The sequence below is a fragment of the Chroicocephalus ridibundus genome, chromosome 10 (assembly GCF_963924245.1).
Source record: "Chroicocephalus ridibundus chromosome 10, bChrRid1.1, whole genome shotgun sequence".
NCBI classification, from domain to species: domain Eukaryota; kingdom Metazoa; phylum Chordata; class Aves; order Charadriiformes; family Laridae; genus Chroicocephalus; species Chroicocephalus ridibundus.
In genome coordinates, this window is record NC_086293.1 from 22,347,448 (window position 1) to 22,371,945 (window position 24,498).

The 24,498-nt window shown below is 48.3% G+C and overlaps 1 protein-coding gene across 1 annotated transcript; it reads left to right on the top strand.

Moving 5' to 3' along the window:
• The first annotated feature begins 2,949 nt into the window (after nucleotides 1-2,949).
• RAB7A (RAB7A, member RAS oncogene family) lies at nucleotides 2,950-23,182 on the top strand. The gene is made up of 6 exons (XM_063348059.1): nucleotides 2,950-3,072; nucleotides 18,610-18,670; nucleotides 19,761-19,887; nucleotides 20,694-20,912; nucleotides 21,507-21,635; nucleotides 21,810-23,182. The coding sequence occupies exons 2-6, from the start codon at nucleotides 18,618-18,620 to the stop codon at nucleotides 21,903-21,905; spliced, it is 624 nt and encodes a 207-aa protein (XP_063204129.1). The 5' UTR covers nucleotides 2,950-3,072; nucleotides 18,610-18,617; the 3' UTR covers nucleotides 21,906-23,182.
• The last annotated feature ends 1,316 nt before the right edge of the window (nucleotides 23,183-24,498 follow it).

A 24,498-nucleotide genomic window follows, 5' to 3' on the forward strand; every position in this document is an offset into this window, starting at 1 on the left:
TTAGATGTCACAAAGGAAAGAAAACCAAAGCTGGAGACATTCTTACTTCCTGGTTTAGAGGGATGAGCGCATGAAATAGGTTGAGGTTTCTGCACTGGTTAATGTCTTAAGACCTGTCACTATAGCCTTAGGGATGCTCACCTTTGTGAAGGTCCCTCAAAGGCAGAGAATGGATTTCTTCAGAGCAACGTTAGCGATGGGGAACGATTGTCACTGTGTTTCAAATTGATCCGGTTTTTTGGGTTTTCATTGGGTTTTGATATTATCAAATAAGGAATACGATTTTCTTCACAGGCTACTGAAACTAAGTGTGCTGGGCTGCTCACTGCACCTCGCTCTGGTTTCTCCACATGTTGACTCTGGTGGGGAGGTATGCGCGTGCACGTCTGTATGGCCAGGCAAAACGCAAGAGCCACCGCTCAATACTTCCATTTGCCACTTTCTTAACCACCGTCTTTCTAGTTTCATTTTGCCACTGTGAATGTAGCTCTCATCGGTGCCAAAGGACAGGCGTCCAGCCTGGACAGCAAGGACCTCTCTGCTGACACTGCTCCTCCCGAGTGCCAGGATTCATGTGTTCTTCAAGGCAGGCAGGATCTTGCCTTGTCAGTCTGAGAAAATGATGCATTCCCACAGAGGATCAGAAACTCATCACGAACAGCTATTGCATGACACAGCTGTTGGTCATGCCAAGAAAGCTAGCAAGTGACACGGGAACTTGGTGCGAGGTTATCCTCTGCGTAACAAAGGTATGTCACAGATGGTGCCAGGGTCGCTCTGCGGTAGAGGAGGAAGGAGGAAATTTCACCCCCAGTTTTTGATTGCTTTTCACGTTGTGTAAAAAGAAAGAAAAAAGGATTGGTAACAGGGACACAGTCCCGCAGATAGAGAAATGAAAATACCAAACTGGTAATGAACTTTCCGGCATCATATGAGGAGAGCCCAGCAGCCCCGGCTCCCATTCACCTTAGCTTGGTCTGCATTTCAACAGCTTAGACCAGCCCAAGGACCGGTGGCTGCCTCGTGCCTCACCCACTCCTTCCCTTGCATGAGGTACACTCCGCATCAAGCCAGTTCGGTGCATTAAGCTGGCAGAAAATTTATCCATGCTGCTTTTGTTCTTAGTTATCAGCAGATTTAGTGATGAAGTGACTCAGGGCAGGGTCAGTCAAGAGCTGTCACTGGTGTACGGGAGGGAGAGCGTGATGACGAGGATCTGAAGTTGGCGCGGGCTGGGCTGCCCTTTGGAGCTGCAGACAGCACATGGGCTTCTCTGGGCAACAGAGACGCTGAATCGGACTCAGGCACCTACACCACCCTTGTCTGACTTTGGTAAAGTAGGACACCCCACTGCTCTGCGATAGATACTCCTCGGAAGGGATGTGCGCCAGGCCCAACAGATAACGATGACTTTAACAGCACACTCGCCACGCTGCGCTACCATTACTCTATTGATCTCAAACTGCTTTGCCAGCATTAATGAATCAAACCTTGCAGCATCTTTCGGAAGTGAGCGTTGCCGTTTCCAGGTGACACCCAGGGAGACTGTGTTACCCTACAGAGGAGGCAAGCAATTTGCCTAATGATACGTGACAGATTTGTCTCAGAAGGAAGGACAAAGGTCTTCCGACTGCCAGTTCTGCCCTCTCTGCAGATCAGTCCCTGTCTCTTAGAGCAGGAAGCAGTCTGCTGTATACCGTTCAGAAGTGATTTTCTTTTTAATGTAGCTATAACTAGCTTCGTTCTTTTTATCTCTTTAATTAGCTCTAAAAATACCTTTTTTCCTTGGTTGCTTCAGTTTTTGCTTTCCTGAGTTTACCAGTCAACGAAAACCCCGATAGTCATGTGACTTGGATGAACAGAATATTCAAGTAATTGCTGAATAAGAAAATGAACTTGCTGCCAACATGCAGAGTAGCACATATGGATTTCTCTTGCACCAGCAGGATGGTTATTCTCCCATGGATTAAGGTGCTGGAGAGTTTACATAGTCTCATTCCACTTGCCTGCATTATTGATCTTAGAACTTGTTATTGCCCGATTAATCAACCTGAATGTATCTTGTCATATTTTGCTTTCTTTCATTTTTTTCCTGACAAATGCTGTCGCTACTACCTCATTCTACATCACAGCTGCAAATAAAATCCCAAAAGAACAGATTTGTGTCCTTGTGTCTCCATCCTTTATTTTTTCAAACACAAAGCGGGAAAATTTCTCCAGCCATTTTCTTCTCTCCTCAGACCTCAGACCCCCAGACTCCCCACAGGCGTGCTTGGCCGGGCCCTTCTTAGAACCGTCTAGAAGGGTTAGAAGGGACCTTTGGGATCAAATCCAACCGTTAACCTAACACTGCCAAGCCCACCACTAAACCACGTCCCTCAGTGCCACAATCTACCGGTCTTTTAAATACCTCCAGGGATGGTGATTCCACCACTTCCCTGGGCAGCCCGTTCCAGTGTTTGGTAACTCTTTTGGTGAAGAGATTTTTCACAATATCCACCCTAAACCTCCCCTGGTGCAACTTGAGGCCTTTTCCTCTCATCCTATCACCTGTTACTTGGGAGAAGAGACCGACCCCCACCTCAATACCCCCTCCTTTCAGGGAGCTGTAGAGAATTATAAGGTCCCCCCTCAGCCTCCTGTTCTCCAGGCTGAACACGCCCGGTTCCCTCAGCCACTCCTCATGAGACTTGTTCTCTAGACCCTTCACAGCTCTGTTGCCCTTCTCTGGACTCGCTCCAGGATCTGAATGTCTTTTCTTGTAGCGAGGAGCCCACGTGAGCTCCCGGTTTGCGCCGGGAGGCGCTGATCCCCGCAGCCCGTTCGGGCCTCGGCGGCCCAAGATGGCGGCCGGGAGGCGGCCATCACGTGACGCGCCACCACTCCCCCTCCCTCCGCTGGCTGCCGGGCGGCGTGCTGACGTCAGGGCCAGCGGGCGGGCCCCCGTGACCGGAAGTTGTCGGGGGGGAGGCGGAAGTGAAAGCGGGGAGGCGGTTGGGCCCATTAAAGCCGACCGAGGCGAGCGGGGGGGTGGCAGCGAGTCTCGGGCGGGCGCCGCGGCACACGCACCAGGTGAGGCCTTGCGGGGCGCCGGGGCCGCGTCTCCGCCGGGGAACAGGGGTGGAATCCCCTCACACCGGTGCGTGCGGGGGGGTGGCGGCTCCGCCCCGGCCCCCGGAGCCGCCGGGTGGGGTGGGGGGGCGCCGGGGCCCCCTCCGCAGGGGTGGGGGAGGCGTTGCTTTCGTGCTCCCGGGGCGGGCTCCGCTACCGGGGCCTGGCCCGCCGGGGAAGGGCGGTGTTTGTCTGCCCTCCCGTGCCGAGCTCCCCGCCGCCGTGCCGGGCCCGGCCCGTCGCTGCCCCCGGAACAATGGAGCCGGGCCGCGGGGGTCTCCCCGGGAAAGGGCCCCTCGGCGCAGCGCTGCGGGAGTTGCGGGGGGGACCCGCTGGCCTTTCCCGAGATGCGCGTTTCTTGAGGCCTTTGTGGGAGCCTCCTCTGCGGAGAGGCTCAAAGAGGCCCGAAGTGGTACCTCCCGGGGAGGAGAGCGTATTGTCTGTGACATGTGGTGCTGCTGCAGCTTCTTCTCAAAGCCTGGGGAGGCTTTGGGGCAGCTGGTGGCCGAAGGTGGCCTGGGCTCTGGGGAGGCGCTGGGTTGGGGTGGTGAAATGCTGCTCTGGGTGGTCGGTGGATATCGCTTTTAAGATGAGCAGGCTGCCCTGGGAGCAATTAATCTGACAAAACAGGCGGCTGAAGAGACTGGCAGTTATTGCGAAAGTAGCCCTCTGCGTGTGTAAAGCCTGAGTCAGTTCTAAGAAGTATTAGAGTGGATGTTAGAAGTACTTCTGGCTGTGACTGTATAATAAGGTAAATTAAATTATAGATATGTTATTAGTCTCCAGGTATATATAGACTAATAAATATGGAAATACCTAATTGTTGTCCTTAAGACAACTGCACTGTCTTTCTTATAAGTAGAGGGATTATTTTAGTAGTAAAACATCTTAAAAAGATTGTCTTAATCTGAAGTAAGATAGGTAATATCAGCATCAAAAAGGGTATGTCTTACCCGGTAACTCCAAACCCTTTGAGTCAAAGCTGGAATTCTCAGTATTATCTCCCTGAAAATACTTGCTGATAAGCAGAGCTGTTGTGATATGTATGTATGAGGGTTTTCTATGCATAAACTGAGAACACATGACAGAACAAAGTCCTCCCAACTGTAAGCAAGCTGTTCTTTGTTTGACAATTGCCAATATGGAAGCTTTAAAGCTTCCAGTTCTTGTGACTGGCCGGCCAGCTCTGGCCTGTGCCTAGCACTCTGTATTTTGGGGTGGGAACTGGGGCTAGAGGAAGTGGAGGATTCTCTTTTTAGGGGATTGGTACATAACCAGCTGTGCCATGGTGTTTGGCTGGCTGTGATTTAAAGGCTTACTTGTGGCTATACCATGTTCGCGGGCTGCGGTGGTACCAGTAGTGTATGATAGAAGCTGCAGCCTTGCGGTGCTTCCAGTAGAGCCAGGCTGCTGGAGCCAATGTACCCTGTTCTCTCAGTAGCTGTATTTGAGGTTAAAGTGGGTGGAGTCATTTGAATATTCCGTGTTAAATAATCAGGGCTTCGTTGCTGTACTTATTCAGGAAGAACAAGTATACTTGTCTCTGTTTTTTTTCCCTCCCCTCCCCCTTGTGACTTCCAACAGCTGACTGAACACATGACTTGCCCTCCATGAACTAATGAGTAGACCCACCATGCCTAGCCTGAGTCCTCAGAATCCAAAGCAGCTCTAATACTGTTACTTTCGAGTGCTGCCTTTTTTTTTTTTTGGGTGGCTATTATGTTAATGCTCTACTTCTGGTGTAGAAAGACTGTAAGATGGGGTTGATCAGACCCCTCGATAAGGAAAACTTCTAAGATCCAATGGCAGTTTCTTGCTCTCCTAACCTGCAGTCAGAAGTATAACTGATAAGATGCAAGGAAATAGCTATGTTAAACTTCCCTCTTTCTTGTAGTGTCATGCAGTGGTCTGTGTTCTCAAATACTCTGCTAATAGTTCAACATGGCACGCTAAGAGTTGTAGCTTAAAAGGCAGAGGTGCCAAGTTAAGAATTTAAATACCTGTGTTGCAGAGACTACACTAGAGGCATCCTTGCCCTCCTACTAAAGCCAGTGAAGCAAACTCTGTGCTGAGTAGCACAGACATGTTACAACATTGATGAATCCCTAACTGAAAGTGGAAAATGTACAAGCTCTGCTATAGGCTCTCCTAAAATCGCCAAGGGATGATACCACTTTGCTTGGTCTACTACCCAAAATGAATGCCTGTGGGCATGAGGGCTACCAGATTTGATTTCTGCAGCACCTTCTTAAAGCTTTTTTTTTTAAGACTCTTGTGTTGGAAGGTCATGTGAATTACCTGTCGGACCAAATTTCTGGCAAAGCTTGTCCTTGAGGAAACATGACAATTACAATCAAACCATCTGTGCAAAACTATAAATAGCTTTGTCTCTAACATGGATGGGATTTTGGTCTGGCTTCTCTGTGAAAATGAGCCTAGTTTATGTGGAACTTAACACTTGTCTGTAAACAAAATTGCTTGTGCTTGATTAGGGTGCACTTTTAAATGCTACATTGTGAGATAGGTGTCTGGCAAGCCCAGGTTTGGGAATAAGGGCTATGGAACAGGGCACTTGGATGTTTGCATTCTTTAAAACTGATGGATGTGTGGGCACAGAGATGCTTACTGGTAGCTGTCCCTGCTGTTATAATATAGCGTCTTCTTCAGTAACTGAAATAAACTGAGCATTAGGTAAATAAGTACAGAGTCCTCACCTTGCATGCTACCGGTGTTCCCTAATGTCTTCTGGCCTTCTCAGATGTGACCTGAACTGCTCTTAAGCCCTTGTTAACGAGGGCCTGATGGACCTAAGATTCCTTTGCTGAGCTGTAAAGCTTGTTGCCTTGATGGAAGGGAGTCCAGATAAGACCTTACCTAAATGCTGAATGTGGCTGGGCACTAGCATGCTTGCATTCTGCTTGTCCGACAGCAATCCTGCATCCTTCAGATGCTGAAGTACTTCATCCTCGCACAGCATTGTTTTGATAATTGCAGTTTAATTGCCTGATGAGTTGGAGTTTGGTTAGCTTCCCCCTGCAGCTTCCTAAAATGATCTCTTGTAGTTGCTGCATAGCAGTCTGCTTTCAGACGTAGTTAAGTTGTGACATTAGACTGTGAGGATAAAAGGGTCATGTTGTGCAGTGACAATCCAAACATGGGCTGAGAATCTCAAAACTCCATTAGGTATGGATAATTAATTGAATGACAATAGTTAATATACCCTTTTCAGTTCTGCGGTTAGCTGCTCTGTTGAAGATCGTATTTCCCTGTAAATGCACCTTGAATAAAACTTCCAAATGAGTGCCCAAGGTCAGTGACTCCACATGTGCTGCTCAGAAATAGCCGGCAGTGAAGGGATACCCCTCTATCACATGCTTGCTTGCTGGCTTCCAGTGTGCTTGTTGCTTTTGCGCTCTCTTCACGGGGATGCAGCGCTCGAACCTGGTGTGCTGCTGCATTTTCTGCTCGGTGGAGATCTGCCGTGGTGATGTCATTGTTGCTGTTAGCGCTGTTCCTGCAAGACTGCTCCTCCTCTCCGGTGCCAGCAATGAGCGCTCCGTCCATGGGGGAAGCTGTGTCAACACTGCTGTTGCTAACTCATGGTCAGTAACGGGGAGGGGAGCAAGCTTGTCAAGGCCACTGGACTGTGTTGATTTGCAGCTGATCTCAAATAGCCTTGACTTCCCTTGCTAGGGAACCTATTCCTGAGGCCATGGCTGTTTTCACAGGGCAGTGAAACTTCAGGAGGGGCCTTTGAGATAGGATTGAAGTGTAAATTTGTGGCACAGATGCCTATTTGTATAATTTAAAGGCATTTGATGTAGTGAGTGACTTGCTCTTGCCCCTCCATAACTACTTAAAATACCAGCTTAAGGTGACTAATTGTATCTAACTGTACTTGTATGAGGTTTCAAGCAGAAATTCCTAAATTTGAAATTGAGTGGAGTAGATCTTTGTGTTGTCAGTTAAGCAAACTGTTTTTTCTGATGTCTGTCTTACATCGCTGCATACTGTAACTTCGGCCACTTGGCAGGCAAGCTGGACTAGTGAAGTGGTGGACAAAAGTGAGGCAGGTAGCTGGAGCTGCCTTCAGAGGCTACCTGTCTGGAGTACCAGGACCTTGGTTGCTGGGGCTGCCGGTTTATCTGAGTCTGTGCTGAACCCTTGATGTCTCCCCAGTTGGGAAGCAGCATCCTCTTGAAAGTAACCTGCTTGGTGCTTGTCTCTCTCAAGTGGGCTGAGTCACTTGGCTCTGTAGCTTTCTTCTTCTCAGCTCCCAGACATGGATAATGGTCTCTGAGGTCCAGATTGGCACAGTGTTAAAGTGTCTCACGCCCCCCAACAAGAAGATGCAGTTTACCAGCACTGCTGTCATAATCTCACCATACAAGTCACTTCAGTGAGGGCTTTCTTTTTTGGTCCTTTGTGGAGCTTCATCAAGAGAATAGCTGAGCTGGTTAAGTATTGATGCAGGATCTGTGTGAGAGGTATGAGGGTATGAAGTGTGAGTCTGAAACCAAGTCTCCACGGTAGGAATGCCTTGTTAGGCACTGACTCAGCTGTCATGGCAAGCTACCTGTTACACTCCCGTCCTGGGACTGGTACTGAAATACTTGTCCTTCCTGCTCTGCAAACTGCATTAGCATAGCAAGAGGTATTGAGTGTGTGTAGGATCAGGAGTTCTGCTTGCAGATCAAGGTTTAGTTCTTGGACTGCAACCTATCCCTAGAGGAAGCCTCCTCTCTAGAAGACTCATTACTGAGAACAGAACCTCCTGGAATATATGTACAGGAGTAAGGGTTTTGCCATTAATGTTGGTCTTGTACTTCTCCGTGTCTACTTGTCTGGCGGTATGATCTCCCATCAGTATTTGTCCTGTCTCTTCTATCAAGTTCCTGGTGCTGAAGGAGAGATGATATTCAGTCTAGGATCTGAATCTCAGGTGTAAGCTACAGGGTCCAGCAGGCTTCCTGAGGGCCGTCGTTTAACTTGAAGGCCTGAACCTTGGTCAAAGTCTCCCTTCAGTCACTTGTTTCCTGCTGAGCCTCTAGGAACTGGTGGAAGCTAGCAGCCAGGAGTAGATAAACAAGGCTTGTTTACCCCTGTCAAGGTCTGAGATCTGTGCTTTGCTTACCGCTGCAAAGGTTATCTAACACCTCCTATTTGTATTTCTAAAACCGAAAGCATGACAGGAATGTGTGAAACCTTAGGAAGCTGTAGACAAAACTAGAAGTTAATCTGAGTACTCGAAAAACACTGTCAGATATGGTAAAGGTCTAACAACTTTACTGTTTCTTAGTAGCCTAGCTAACTTGAAATACTTTGAATTGGTCAGCCTTATCTTCTGAACAGGAAGATTAAAAGCCATCTGCCCCTTGCACCGTGCTTGGTTTATAGAAAGTAATGGGGGAATCCTGTTCGGTGAGATGGCCTGACGTGAGAACCGTGCTGGGCTATTGGTATTCATATAGGGGTTACTGAAACTGTTGGTTGGCTCTACTGGTGGGGTGGCTGTGTGCCAAAAGGCTGACAGACGTGACTGTATAAACCAGGCTGTATGGGCACTATAGCTGTGTTCCAGTTAGTAGTACGAGATTTATCTTGCTTGATTTGGCAGCTTTTCACCGAGGAGACCGTTCTGGTAGAGGCATGGCAACATGGAAGCTATACTGGTATAGCTGAAATGCTTTGCGTAGGCAAGGCCCTTAGTCAAGACACATGGCTTGTTGCCTAGTGTCTCCCAGCAGCCAGCAATGTGCTCAACTCTCCTCCCACATCCTGAGATTGTCTCCCCCAGGGCAGAATAGGGGAAGTTGAGCTTGCTCTGATAAAGGGGGAAGGGTGTTAAAGCAAGCATGCCTGTTCTTGTAACAGCTTGATCCTTGGGGAAGATCAACTGGGAACTACCTGAAATCCTGTAGGATTTGCAGTGCAACTGCTTCCTCCTGGAAGGTAAGGGCACAGCAATACTGATTCTTGAATGACAATGTAACTTGAGCCTTCAAAAGAAGGGTAGCTGAAGATCTTCAGACACTTGCTATCAGCCTGTTGGCACTCTGTATATGTCTGACCATTCCTGGAAGAAAGATATCCTGGGCCCTTCAGCTGTTGGAGGAACTGGTGGACTAAGAAATGTTGTGGCTGGAAACATGCAGCTTTCAGTGAAGCTTCTGGGGTATGGCTTTCTCACAGAGCTGTCTTCCTCTAACCCAAAGACTACCACTTCAGCAGCCCTGGCTTTCTGTCTGGGAATCCTGGTTTCATTACTGTGGTGCATTAGCTCTAAAAGGGTCTTCCTGCACTCCTGTCCTGAGCACAGCTGAAGTCTCCAAATAGCTGCTACCTGCTGTGGAGATGATGGTGATAATCCTCAGGTTGCTGAGGAGCAAAGTGATCCATCCAGGACAACTGTCCAGCATAGCTGTTTCCATTGCTGGGGACACTTTCTACACTGCCTTGGCTCAGGGCATTTATCATCTGGGAGAGCCTACATATGCTGCTGTAATCCTAAAATAAGAAGCAGTCTAGGCAAAGTCATGTTCCTGTAGACTGCAAGAAATGACCTCCAGACCTTTCCCACTGCTCCTAAGCACACCGGTGGTCTGACTAAACATGCTGAGACACATCTGTCTCGGTACTGTAAGCAAATGCATTTCCGTGCTTGTTTTGTTCCCACTTTCAAACCATGTAATCGGATCAACGTGATATCTCCTGAAGATAAGGTGGCTGCTGTGATATCTAAACTGGTAGAGCTCTGTTTCTAAGCTTTATACCTTCCTGGATGTGGGGGTGGGGGCTAGTCCTATGTAGTTCGGACTTATCTAGGGTAGAGTCACAATTCATAATGGCAGCTTTAGAGCAAGAAGCTTCTTCAGTTCCACATCTAGTATTTAAATGTTGTGCAGGCATACAACAACTCTGATCTGGAGAAATGCCGGGAGGTGTAACAGGACTGTGAATCAGTGAGGCTTGGACTGAAGAACTTGGCTCTGAAATCCTGGGCTTTGAGCCTGACTGATCATGTGCATCAGTGCCTCTCAGGAATGCAGTGCTCTCCAAATCTGAGCACTCACAGCCCTGACGGAGCAGCAGCTGAGCTGAGACCTCAGGCAGGGCAGACCCCTTCTCGTGTGCAAGTCCTGTGATTCCACTGCAGACATGGTTCCTACCAGTGGCATTACCTCTGCCTTCCCTGTGTTATCTGGACTCTCTGGCAAACTGTCCATTGACATATCCTCTTCCAAGGAGCTCTTTGAGCCCTTGCCCACAGCAGGGATGCACCCTAGAGCCTCCAGCTGGGGATTGAAGGTATGCCTGGGAACTACCTGAAATCCTGTAGGATTGCCAATGGAAGGAGCGTCTTCCCCAGGAATGGCTCTGGAGCTTCCTTGATCACACCAAGAGCCTATTCTGCTCACAACTGTTCCAAACCTCGTGCTTTCCAGATGGGTTTCCTATGTGTTGCCCCATCATTCTCTCCCTTTAGCACTGAGCTATCCTAAGAGCATGTTATCCAGGAACAGGATGCAGCAGAGTATGTGTGTGGGGCTGGTGTCATATCCATCTGGTAGCTAGCTCACAGGCCAGATCAGTTGTCTGTTAGCACTATGTCACACCAGTTTGGTGCTCGCATTGAAGCAGTCAATGAGCTGAACTCAAAAGCCATGTGGCTGAGCTGTAGTTTGCTGCTGGTGGCTGGTTCCTGAGCTTCACTTGGTCCTAGAGCAGCTCCTCCAGCACTGGAGGCTGCAACTCCACCCTCAAAATGAGGTGGAAACTTAATGCAGACAGCTATCCTCTAAAAAGCCAGTTCCTCTGGGATACTGAAACATGTTTTAAGTTTCTATTTTGGTCTGAGTCATGTCAGTGTGCTAGCAAGCATCTAAAGTGTTAGGCTGTTCTTCAAGAAGGGGAAGCTTTTGGCTTGGGACTCGCAGGTTGGGGTGGGAGACACTGGACGGCATAGCTACGCCTCGACAACTTGCAATATAATGTTTTACACAAGGTATCAAAATTAATTTGTAGCTGAGGCTCCCAGCTCCCTGAACAGAGGTAATTCCTGCCTCTCAGGGCTGGCTGGGAAAGGCACCAACTGGACAGAAGCCTGCTCTTGGTGAAACTGCAGTAAGTAGCAGGCAGCCTAGCTGCTACTCCATAGGAGGGAACGATGAGCTGTGCTTTGAGCTCTTGGCTGGGTACCAGCAGGAGGGAATATGTCGGTTAGAACAGCAACGTAAACGTGTGGGGAGGAAGGAGGTGGAAAGCAGTTTTGAGATGCTACTGATACAGCAGCAGCTTCTGTGAAACTGTCACAGGAATATCTTGCCAGCTGCTTTTGGTGTGGGCTTCACTTTAACTGACTGCTGCTCTGTGGTGTATCAGTGAGGCCTGAAAGCACCTCTAAGGCACCTTTGACTGTATGGACTGTAGGAGTCCATTGCCCTAAGAAGCAACCCATTTACAGAGAGCAGTTCTTGCAAGTTGTCAACCCAAATGGCAAGATGGTCCTCATTTGCTTTTTAGGCACAAAGTCAGCACATGTCCCCACTAAATGTGAGGTTTTCCTAGATGGGATCTTTGAGCCAGCTGGCGTAGCTGAGCTACTAGTGGACCTGTCATGGGAGCGGAAGAGGGTGCTGTCCTGTTTATGCAGGCCTTGTCAATGAAAGACTCAACTTGCTGTTAAAACTTCATGTGCTTCTGTAGCAGTCCTCAGTGCAAGGATGCTAGGCACTTGTAGAGCACTCACATTTGGTAAGGAAAACATGCAGCCTCTGTAGCAGACAAAAAAAAAAATCAAAGGTAGACTTATTTCTAGTTTATTCCTTAAGGGCACCTTGGCACCTCTTAAGCCATGTTCTTATGAAAGTAACAGCCCCTGTTGACTGTCTTCTGGCTAGTGCTCAGCTTTTTCCCAGCTGAAAGGACAGGGTTTCTGCTCTGCTTGTGAGCCGTTGTGTCACTCTCAGGAGAATGCAAGTGAAGAGATGTTAAAGGTTGATATCCACTGGTCTCAGGTAGGCACTTGTGTTGAATTGCTCAGGCTGTCACTTGTAGCTTTGCATTAGCAGACACCTTGTTAGCAATGTCTGTGTGATCAGGTAGTTGGAACCAAGCTGCCATTGTTAAATTGCATTGGTAAAACTTGTCCCGCTCCACCTTGAGCTCCTGCTGCGGCTGGAGTTTGAGGCTTCAGTACAAAGGGTGTCTCGACCACTTGGGCACTCTGCAAGTGGGAACTGTGATCCTGGTCAACTATGGGCAATCACAGGCTGTCTGCCCTTCCTTGGGATGAGGCCTTGCATTTTCAGGATATCTGAATTGGAAAAAAATTCACGTGTCTACTGAAAGCCTCAGCTAAATTTGGCCTGATAAATCATGGCAGGGTACAGTGTCACCATGGGACAAGTGATATGTGCCAGTCTGGTGTGCTTGATCCTATAAGAACATCGAGAGAGCATCTCATGTCAGTGGCTGAAGGTCTAAGCAGACATAACCCCCTGAGGTCCCAAACATGCTGGGGAACTTGCTACTTCTGGGAAGGAACTGGTTCAATCTGACTGAGATGGTCCTGAATCATTCTTCCAGCTTCAGTTTCCTTGAAGAAATGCAGAACCGTTGGGGGGGGGGGTGTAATAAAAATAGCTCCTTGGTGTAGTACAGAGACTTAATGCTTTGCAGCCTCCCCCATGTGAGAGAACAGCGAGCAGAGGTGGTGTTTCTATGCTGGAAGCGCACTTAGCTGTGTTTCAGGATACTCTTCCTCCATTTCAGGACAGAAGGTTCTTCCGGTGTTCAAGTGTGGCCGTGTTCTGCTCAGTCCAGTCACTGTGGTGGGCCCACTGCAGCAGGTGGTATTCCCTATTGGAGTACTGCTCTATCCAAATCGTCACTCTCATGGTTGTGTGTTGCTGCTAAAAGTCACAGATATAGCGGAGAAGTGAATGCTCCACTTACCAGGCGCAGCACCCAGAACAGGCTTGCAGTGCTTCAGGTTCAAATGTGCCTTTATGTGGAGCACCTACTTACTCTTGTGCTGCCTGCTGGGACATGGGAGCAAAAGTAGGCGCTTGTAAGCGCCATAGTGAGTTTACCTCTGCTTGATGCTTTTTTACCTACTGTTTTGTGCCTTGGTGTTAAATATCCCTGGAAAAGACACAAGGTGAGAGGTGTGGTCCAGTGGTCTTGCCTCAGTGTTCATCTGGCTTATAGTGGAAGGTGGCAAGTGTCCCCAGTTCTTCCAGCCTCTGCATAGACATGCTCTGGTTCTCGGTTAGGATTGTGACTTGAACTGTTTAATGGCAAAGCTGAAACAGTAAGGACTTCTCCAGCAGCTTGTTGGCCGTTCAAAACTGGTAATGGGTATGCTGCTGCCTGGGGAGCTGTTGTATTCCATGGAGGTGAAATTTCCCACCCACCTCCCCAAAGCTTGCTGCTTTCGTACTAGAACTGTCCACGAGCAATTTAACAGGATGCTCCTATCACAAGGCCTACTTCTGTTAAAGGACAGCTAATCTAAGAGACCTGGTGGGCCATCAATGCGAACTCCTACTGTTCTTTGCTTGTACCAACCAATGCCTGCATTGTGACTTGACACGTGTGAACATCTCTAAGGAATCCTTAACCACTCATTTCTACTTAGAGTTAAAGCAGCTGTCTTAATCTAGCAAGTGAAAGGACAGTTGGAATGTACCCTGAAGCAACAAGGGAAGCCTAATTAGATTTGGCATAGGCTTTATTTGCTCTTACATTTAAGGAGCTGTAGCACTATGGAACTTCATGGGATGGGTTTTAACTCTTCCTTTCAGATCAGCAGTAACACTTGCAGGTCAGATATTAGTGATTCTCCCTTGCTGCTCCTGCAGACCAGCCTTACAAAGGTGATAATACTGTTGTGGGAAAGAGCATGCTATACCAGGCTTAATCTCATGAGGGTCAATGTGCTGTTGATGGCTTGTTTGCTTAGAGGGATGGGCATTAAAAATTGAGTGGAAGGACTCTTGTCCTGTATTGGAGGCAGCTGTGTCATTCCTTTGGCACCAGTTAAGCCAGGAGGAGGAATGATGCTGAGTGGTCTCCTGACTGACAGCAAGTTTCTGATGGCTCCCGAGCAGGGCTAGCTGGGTGTGCTTGTAGGCTGTGTTCTGAGCAGTCAGGCAGGTGACCTCGCTCCAAGAGACTTCACACGGTGTAAAACAGAACTGATGTCTTGGATCAAATCTTAACAAACAAGTTTTTCTTCATGATATCTCTGAAAAAAGGAAGTGTTTGTTCAGAAATACTCCTGGGACTGGATGTGAGCCCTGTGTGAGCTCGCACACTGCCATCTTAAGGGCTTATGTGACTCTTACAGGATGCTGCTCTAGAGTTATTATACCAAATATCATAAAAGCAAGACAAGCTGTGTATATAATGCAAAATAGTCTTAGACTTGGATACCACTGACTCAGCACTATCACAGTTTTGATCTCAATTCAAGCTGAGCTTGCTCTTTGCAAGAGCACAGGGGAAACCCTGCACAGTCTACATCTCAGTTTAGCTCAGTAATCCAATGCATCTTGCAGGTGTGACTGGAGGAACTCCCAGGTAAGCGAACTGCTCCTTCGGGTATTCAAACCTGCTTCTTCTGTGAGCTAAAGCTATGTTCTTCTTGGGCTCCCTTAGTTGATTTTGTACTAGCAAGGTTCACCAGAAATGAGATCTATGTAGCTTAGAGCATGTATGCATGCTCCATTTTTGGGACACAAGGCAGTAATGAATGTACTCAATGCCACGTGATGTGAGAAACAGCCTGTGTTAACAAGGGAGTAATCAGAAATTGCCTCTGACTTCAGGCAAGCAAATCTTTGAGTACTGAACCTGGCCCAGGGTTGGTTGCACCTTGTTCTACTGACACAGCAAGCGGCATTCTGTAACCAGGATCAACTGAGGTGTTTCTGAGCTTACTTGAACTGCAATGGGTGGAGGCATCCTCTGTCATGAAAATGTTGTATTTGCCTTTGGCTTAGCATGAGCCGAAGGTACCAAAATCCCTTCCATGGTGTTAAGGAGACTGTAGTAAGGCTTCACTTACAGGACCTTCAGAGAGCACTAGTGTCTTTCACTTCCAGTACCTCAGCTTGTTAAAAACACTGTCTGGAAGCAAGCATTGGAGGAGGTATGGTATCCTGTCCATGGAGTAGTTTGACCCTTTGGGTTGCTTCATAAGAAATCCCGGTTAAGATAATGGGGATCTCTTCAACGCATCTAGATTGAAGATATTGCTAGGACCAGTCAGACCTCTGTTCAGCAGAAATAGCTGCTTTAAAGCAGGAGCTGCTGTTGGAGACCTGCTCAGCCACACAGAACATGGCCAGGATAAGGGAAATAGCAAGGGTGGTGCTGTGGGGAGCAATTTGATGCTACTTAAACTTAGAGGGGTTTCCTTCTGTAGGAAGGCTCCAGAAGATCAAACACTGCTACTTCCTCCAAAACTAGAGACGTGGCTTCCTCCACAAAAGCAAAGTCTCTTCTTGTACTGGGTATCTCTGAAGCGTTGGTCTATTCATACCTTTATTGAGAAGAGTAGTAAGAGGGCTTGGCCTATCAACTGACTGCACTTCAAAGCAGCATTGATCAAGCCTAGTAGAATGGGGTGGGAAACTCCAGGCAGTGTCCACGGCTGGCCCTGGCAGGACTGGAGTTCCTCACTGTCTCATGGCCCAAACCAAATACCAGGCTGAGGCAGCTCCTTCTGTGTGATGGCTCATATCCGTTGCATCACCTGGGATGTCTCACCTCTCAGAGTGTCTCACCTGACCAGTGTTCCTGAGGCAGTAATAGCCCTTCTCACTGATGGGGCAGCCCATCAGCTATGACAAGAAGGCATTGTCAGGTCTGACTTGGACTTCCTTCCCATGTCTGCAGGTGCCTGCTCAGCTGAGCTGGTTCCAAGGTAATGAGACTTGACAGAGCAGTTTCCCTTCCCTTCATAGTGGGACTTTGGGCCATGTTGAGCTTGGGTGCTAAGCATCCAGTGTGACTTAGTGTTGTAACTTAGAGCTCTGTAAATCCCTCCCTGAGCAGGAGAACTAATGCCAGCTTGTCCAAAGCTGCTTTGAATACCAGGAAGCAGTGAGCTGCAGCAGCTGGTGGCAAGCAATACTGAAAACAGAGGAAAACAGAAGCAGTACATGCTGGGTTCTGGTACAGTCAGTTCAGGGTGAGTTGTTTTTCTCTGTCCTGAGGAAAACGGGCGACTCTAACACTGGACCTGAACCTATACAGATGTTTTCCAAGACAGTTCAGTGTACACAGCTGTCTTAAGCTGTTTCAAAGCTCTGCTCACTTGCTTCTCGCTCCATCTGGGCTGATTGTGCTGCAGAAGTCTCTGGCTTGGCTGCACAAGTGTCACTTGTGCTACGTGCTTTGAAAACACAGGAGGTGCAGTCTGCTTGAAGGAGCTTACATGGTTGGGTCTCCCCATGGCTACAGAGGAGATGAGCTGTAGACTGTGGATCTTGGCAAGAGCGGAAGCAAGACTAAATGTTGGGGTTGTTGACGACTTTCAGCTGGCTGTATCTTGGCTAGTGTAGCTGGACTGCCAGTGGGATCATTGAGCAATGCAGTCCAGCATAGACAGCCTTGGAAAGGAGAGGTGTTTACACTAGAATGAACCGTCCTGTGCTGGCTTTCTGGCATCTCTTAACACCCATCTAAGGATAGCATGAGCTCTGTGGGTGGCCTATTGCTGCTGTTGAGTCAACAGCCTCTGGCTGTTATCTTAACAGTGTTTCCCATCTACATGTATCACCAGGTACATGAGGGTGGGTGCAGTCCAACAAGGTGTAGCTGTAAGTGCACCACTACCTACGGTGGCTGCAGGAGGGCTTTTTCAGCTGCTGCAGCACTTGCTGGTGGCAAAGTCTAAAAGACTGCATGTCTTTTAACAGTCCAAGCTTGAGGTGATTAAGACCACCTGCAACTAGACTCTGCATCTAGTAAGAGGCTCCTACAGCTTGGAGCATGTTAGCTGTAGTAGTGGGATGAAGCAGGTTGCAGTTATCTATTAGCTTAGGCTGTTGCATATCCCAGGAAACGCATAGGACCGAGCTGTTCAGAAGATGCATATATCCATGTTGTTGAGAAATTAAGGCCTCTTTAGCTGTGAAGGTCAGGAATAGCTCCCGAAGAGTAGGAGTTGTGTGGTGCCATGAATGTGGTGTAGCAGGATGGGAATTTTAGGGTAACCAAGCCCCCATATAAGGGCTCAATACATAAAACCTGTTGTCAACGGTCTTCGAACTCATGTAGCACAGCTATAACTATCTTCTGGCTCCCCTTTCTGTACAGAACCTGCAGGGTTCCTCAAGGAGAGCCGAGCAGTCCTTGTGTTGTGGACCAGGTCAGTACCAAACGAGGATCTGTAATCTTGATCAAGCCTGCACACCGTGTTTGTCCCACACCCTCCTCAGAGGTGGGGAGAAGGGCCTTATGGTAGGAAGGGCATGCTCAACCACTAATAGCAAGACTTCACACTTGCTCTCACTGTGCTAAAGCACATCCAGGAGTGTATTCAGGCCTGCTGCAGATGATGTACTTCTAGCTTCTTCTCTAATCCGAAGGAGACCTGGGAGCAAGTAAGAGTGTGGATCTCTGGAGCTCAACTCTCGCTCTCGCTAATTGGATGGACTATTAGAGGTCCATTTAGAGCCACCTGCCTATAATGTGGACTGGAGTCATGACAGCATGCAACTGAACAAACAACCCATGGTCTAACAGAGCAATAGACTGAATGTTATGAGGTTTGTCACTCTAGCCTTACTAGTCCTTCCACCGAAGGCGAGATGGCAGTCATTAGCTTCATGTGCTCCCAGCAAAGCTGTGGAGTCTGGTAGCAGTTTGCCTTCAGCTGGCCTCTGTGGCTACACTGTGACTGCTTCAACCACAGTGTATCCTTGGGACTCAACACCTTCACAAAGCCCAGCTGCTGGAGAAAGCTGTTGCTTCTCCAAGCTCAACCTGAAAGGCCAAGCCAAACTCTTTTTTTTTTTTTCCTTCTTTTTGTGCTGGGAAACTACTGAACAGCATAAAAAAAAAAAGCTTGTGTGGTATTGGATGCAGCTCTGCTTACATCTCTTAGTAGCATTTGTAAGAATTAGCCTGTGTTGGGAGCCTTCAGTGGGGCTAAGGGAGATGGCCTATGCTAGTATACCCACGAAATGGCCTGGGAATAGGGTCCAAAGGTACTGTAAAGGGCAAGCGCTTGGCTCATCTACCTGTTGGTATTAAGTTGCCACTACTGGTCTGACACGGCCCTGCCTAGAAAATGGGCAAACACCTGATTAGGGCTAAAGTGTAGCCTTGAATTGAAGGAGTCTGGTTTCAGGAGTGCTGGGCCCTGCCTGTTGCTGCCTCCATGCTGGGAGTCAGGTTTCTCAGACTCCAAACTTGCTGCTTCCTGCCTTGAGGAATGACATGCTAATGATGTCTGATGGGATTGTTCCTCTTCCTTTCCAGTGTAAAAGATGACTTCTAGGAAGAAAGTGTTACTGAAAGTCATCATCCTTGGAGACTCTGGGTAAGTGGAGGAGCCTTTACGCTGCCGATCCGTGCCTGCCTGGAGCACTGCTCTTGACTAGTGGAAGCCTGGATGTGCTGTAAGAAACCAGTAGTGCTGGGAGGAGAGAATTTACAGCCCCAGATAGCTGTGTTACCTTTATAGCTTTAAGAACTTTTCACCACCCTCTGTCCTGAATGTGTCCCTGCAGCTTAATATCTTGAAGTCCTGCCACAGCAGGGGAAGTGTGGTGGGCAGACCACTCCAGTAGCAGACCTGGATAACCTGTCTGCAAGGGGGATGTGTTGCGTTGAAATGAGTGTTTCACTTAAATAAAAAGAAAATAATGAAAAAAACCAAAACACGCTAGTAGGCAATTTTAAGTGACTTCTTAAAACTCTGCCTCTGACAGAGACCTAGTTTATACTGAGCCATCTGCTTGGCTTTTGTCTGATCTGGCTGGAGGCTGCCCCTTGGAGGGAAAGGCTTTGCTCTGTGCTGTTGAGCAAGGAGTCTGCTCCGCTGTTACAGGTTGCTTGCCATGCAGGCTGTAACCTGACTCCCACGACATAAGGCTTATTTATACCACTGTGCCCTGCAAGCTGTTGATCAGGGAGTGTTTCTCAGCCACAGAGGGGGCATGTGAGCCTCTAAGCTGGTTCTCTGGGGAGGATCTCCACCTCTGGGTGCATAGCAGATGTGTATGTGAGCTGTTGCCAGCTGACATTGTCTGTTCCTCCGCCTCCTCCTTCTGCAGAGGCTGAAGATGACTGTTTCTGTTGGGTTTCTCTGGAGCACTTCATCTTCTTCCAAAATTGCCCTCATAATCATAATGTGAGGCACACGCCTTACCAAGAATCAGATTACTTACAAGGCTTCTCAAGATTGTAATCCTTCGTATCCTTAGGTAGCCAGTGTTCTTACTCAGCATGTTGCCTCAACATCTATTGCTGTAAAAGCCCCTTCTTGCAGAGGTCGTCCATTTTCCCTGGTTGAAAGGCCAGGAGGCTATGGTGGAAGGCAAAGGGCACTGGGATGTTCCGGTCAGGGTGGTTAATTCAAACACTGTTGTAGAAACAGCCTACCTAGTCTTTTTTATCTCTCTGTACAGGGTGGGAAAGACATCGCTCATGAACCAGTATGTGAACAAGAAATTCAGTAACCAGTACAAGGCTACGATAGGCGCAGACTTCCTGACAAAAGAGGTCATGGTGGATGACAGGCTAGTGACAATGCAGGTAAGGAGTGTCTGTTCCCTGCTGCAAGGGATGCCTGGCTGCCTAGACCACACTTGTGTGGGAGTATCTGCTCGAGCGTAGTCCAGAGCAGTGCGGGGGTCGGTGTACTGGGTGTGAATTTTGTTTGCACTGAACTGCTCTTGGCCGTAGGTGCTGCTGGGCTTCTTTACAAATCTGTGCATGGGCTGAACAAGGGAAGGCAAAGATCAGTTTGGCCTCAGCTACGAGCAGCTTTGCCAGGCCCAGTTTAAAAACCAGCATTTGTTACTGCCAGTAAACTAGATCATGTTAGAAAGATGCACTTGTCTGGTGTTTAGGAATTGGAAAGGGCTGTGAAAAGGACTCCTTAGGTCAGCTACTCGTGCTGCCTTGAGTCCTGTGGGTATAGCATTAACCTGCCAGTCTGCTTATGTCTCTAGTATCTGAAGCTTTCATCTCTCCGTGGTGAGACTGACTGCAAGGCAGCAAAAGCCCTGTTGCAGCCATTAGAGGAGTGTTTGAACTGGCCTGGTACCAAAATGCACCCAAGCACTGCAGGAAGGTCACCTGCTGACCCTAATACCCAAGTCCTGCTTGCCCAGAACGAGGATAAGTCCCTTGCTGAGGCTGAACACAAAAAGGGTTAACTTTTGGGTGTTTCTGGCTCTTGATACTTAGTGCCTACAGAAATCCCAAGCCTTCAGGTGCTCCTCTCTGGCTAGCTGGGGGCTGTAGATGCCTGGTGGGGAGTTTTGAAATGAATGCCCTAAGTGTGGACTGACTGTGTTGTAGTAGAGCTAGCTCATCTGCCCTGTCTTTTGCTCCAGATATGGGATACAGCAGGACAAGAACGATTTCAGTCTCTGGGAGTTGCCTTCTACAGGGGAGCGGACTGCTGTGTGCTGGTGTTTGATGTCACGGCCCCCAACACATTCAAAACCCTAGACAGCTGGAGGGACGAATTCCTCATTCAGGCCAGTCCAAGGGATCCTGAGAACTTTCCTTTTGTTGTGCTGGGAAACAAGATTGACCTAGAAAACAGACAAGTGAGTACTGCGGCTTGCTAGCCTCCTCTTGGGAAGTTGCTGGAGCGGGAGACCTTGTCGGAACACGGGAGGGTTATCTGAGAAACAGGAGTGGGAGGTGCCTGAGTGCGGCTCAGCTGTTGTGTGCCACTGGGGAAGAAGAGGCTCTCCTGCCTGGAGAGGTCAAACCCCTGAGCACAGCATGCTCCTGCCCACTGGTGGAAGGATTGCAGCAGCTTCCTGAATAGATGCAAGGAGAGAAGCTGGCTCTCCTTTTCCAGAATTGCTGAGAGACCCCTATGGGATCAAGTCTGTGCTCTGCAGCTGCCTGAGCAGTCTGTGCCCTGTGGTCTCATCTTCCTTAGGTGTGGTGCTGCTTGCCCCGGGGCTGAGTGTATCTGGTGGTGGGCAGCAGTCGCCAGTGCTCAGTATCAAGGCTGTAGTTTTGATGAGGTCAGAACTGCTGTCTTAGCTCAGGCTGGATATGAAAGATCTCTGTCCTCACCCTGGAAATAAAAAAAAAAAAAAAAAAAAAAAAAAAAAAACAACAAACGAAAAAAAACCAACCCCTTCCTGCAGAGCTGAAGGTGGTGACGCTACTCTCTGTCCATCCAGGTCACCACAAAACGGGCGCAAGCCTGGTGCTACAGTAAAAACAACATCCCCTACTTTGAAACCAGTGCCAAGGAGGCCATTAATGTGGAACAAGCTTTCCAGACGATTGCACGAAATGCACTTAAACAGGTAGGGAGGGGGCCGGTGGGTGCCCTCTGCTGGTGCTGGTCCTGCCTGCCGAGCTTGGCTCCTTGAGGGCTGCCCTGGGCTCTCCAACGGCTTTCCCCAGCCGAGAATGGCTCCTTGCATGCTGGGAGCTGCCTGTGGAGCCGTGGCACTAACTCCTCCCTTCTCTCCCACTAGGAAACCGAAGTGGAGCTTTACAACGAATTCCCCGAACCCATCAAACTAGACAAGAATGACCGAGTGAAGGCTTCTGCGGAGAGCTGCAGCTGCTGAGGGGAGAGGGAGGGGTTGAGCACAGTCCTTCACAAACGAATATCACACTTAGGCCTTCAAACACACAGCCCCTCTTCTGTGTTTAAAATGAAATTTTAAAAAAAAAAATAATAATTTCCATCTCCAGCTGCCAAAATCCACCCAATCTCCCATGAGCATCTGTGAGTCCCGCACTTCAGAGCTCACGTCCCTGCACCATCCACATCACACGTCATGGTAACAGACCTTTCTCTTAGTTTAAAATGGAAACTCTTATGTATGTTTGGAACTGAATCTAATTCCAGGTGTCCAATGGAGAGAAACTGTTTACAGGTAAATCTGTGTAACAAGTTACATACATTTTTAACTGTCTCGTGTTTTCCCCTGTGAAGGCTGCAACTGGAAAGGCTGATTACCCATAGTTTCATTGCAAGCTCAGCACTCAGTCCAACTAGGTTGAGTTTTGTATGTATCTCTGTTAATGCTTGTTACTTTTAACTAATCAGATCTTTTTACAGTATCCATGTATTATGTAATGCTTCTTTAGGAAAAAAATCTTATAGTACATGTTAATATATGCAACCAATTAAAAAAATGTATAAATTAGTGTAAAATTCCTGAATTTACATGTTCAAGTACTGAAACACAGATTGTGTAGAAAGTGAGGAGGACACTTGTGAACTGCAGCGTGTTGCTACAACACAAAGTCCAGATAGAGGCAGTATTCTGTACAGTAGAGATGAACTATGTAAAGCCTTCTTGTTTTGACGCCAAAAAGGCTTCATCTTCTGGAAAATCTGTCTGGCTTCCTTGTATCTAAATTCTCAGATTTGCATAACAGCATTGATATGCACACTGGATTATTGGATTTAAAATTAAATACTGCTATGAAATGACCTCATTTGTTCACCTCCCCTACTGCTTAACTCCTAACATCCTGGAGCGAGTGTGAGAAGGAGCCAGAGCTGAGGTGTCCCGGTGGCTCTCTGTGCTGTGGAAGGAGCTCCTCTCCCACCTGGGTTGCGGTAGCTGTTTCTCGATGAATGACCTGGACTATGAATCTTCCCTTTCTTCTTACTGACTGCTAATCTGGATTTTTGGTATGGAAAATCTTGGCAATCTAGTCCCTTTCCTCTCTTCCTTTCTTCCTGGTATTTGTTCTTGCGTTTGTAGCTTGCTTAAATGGAGCCCCTCTACCTGTTTTCCAGAGGTCTACATTCTAGTACGTAGGCTGAGCTCTTATGTAAAGAGACAAACATGATGCCAATAAACTTAACAAGAACAAACCTTCTTGTTTACTCCTGTTTCTGACTCTCTTTTTTTCCCCTTCACTAACACGCTCTCTTTTCCTCTGTCTAGTCACCACTTTAGCAAGCCAGTGCCTGCTAATTGGAGGATGTTTGTGCTTCCTCCTTATTAGGAGGTCTGTGCCTTCCAGATTGGTTTTCAAGAGTGGGTTGAGCAGGCTCTATTTGCTCGGCTGACCCCAGGCTGTGGTAGGGCTGCTAAACCCTCTGCTTCTCTTGAAGCTGCCTGCAGCGGCACTAGGTCGGATGGCTCTTCTGTGAGCACGGAGTCCTTCATCCCTGTCCTGGGCATGTGAAAACCTTTGTGGAAGGATGGAGAGGAGGGAAGTGCTGTTACAGCTCTTGCTCCCCTCCTCTGGGGAAGGTTGGTGAGAAGAGCCGGCCGCACCCTTCCCAGCTCAGCGGTTAGGTGCTTCAGCCGCAGGAGAAGCAAGGCTGGCCTGGGGTACCTTAGAGTGAATTAAGGACCTTTCCTTGGTCCAGCCTAGTCGAGGTTATGCCTTTAATTTCTAGAAGCTCTGGGCATGGCCCTGCGCTTGCCAGGCTCAGCTCACTACCGCTCTGCCCATGGGAAGATGGAAAACAAAGTATAGAGAAATGAGGCCAGTTATTTCAAGAGCCTTCTAACAGTCTTTGTGCTCTATATCCTATTTTATGTCTTTGTCCTATCACGCTTTCCTCTCACTTGACTGGGCTTATGCTGTCCACATCACTTTCAAATAACTACTCTGCAATAGCAACGTGTCCTGGTGGCACCACTTTCCTGTCTGCGTCTTTTTGGAAGACTTGGGCCTTCTCCTCTCCATTTAAAGCATCACCCTGCGCTGGTTTGCTGTGGGTGCGGTTCTAGGGTGGAGAAAGCCAAGCTGGGGGAGGGGGGAGCAGTAACTACAAAGTGATGGCTTTGGGGAAAGGGGAGGGTCTTAACTCTACACCTGCATCCTGCTGCTTTGGCCTTGGGTGGTGGAGCTGTGGATGAGCCCCGGAGAGGCTGTGTTTAATGTCCTCGAATATACTGTTAGAGACACGAGGCCAAGGGGGTAGGACAGCCGTGGAGCTCCTTGCCGTGGCATGTTATAGATGCTGAAAGAGAGGATTCCATTTACCACCTACAAACCGATGTTCTTGCAGATGGGAACACGATATAAATGCACACAAACGTACAAAAACCAGCGCAGGAGGCGAGTGCTGTGAGAATTAGCGCCCTGCTGTTACACTTGGGCTGATGGCGTCACAGATGGGGACTGGTGTTCCTGCAAAAATTGCTTATCGTCCCTGTGCTCTGGAGGAGCCGGCTGAAAGGGCAG

What these genes read in the sequence shown, in the direction of transcription:
- RAB7A (XM_063348059.1), top strand. Translation starts at nt 18,618, where the DNA reads ATGACTTCTAGGAAGAAAGTGTTACTGAAAGTCATCATCCTTGGAGAC. An exon ending in TTGACCTAGAAAACAGACAA is followed by an intron (nt 20,913 to 21,506) that starts GTGAGTACTGCG and finishes CTGTCCATCCAG; the next exon opens with GTCACCACAAAACGGGCGCA. An exon ending in CACGAAATGCACTTAAACAG is followed by an intron (nt 21,636 to 21,809) that starts GTAGGGAGGGGG and finishes CTCTCCCACTAG; the next exon opens with GAAACCGAAGTGGAGCTTTA.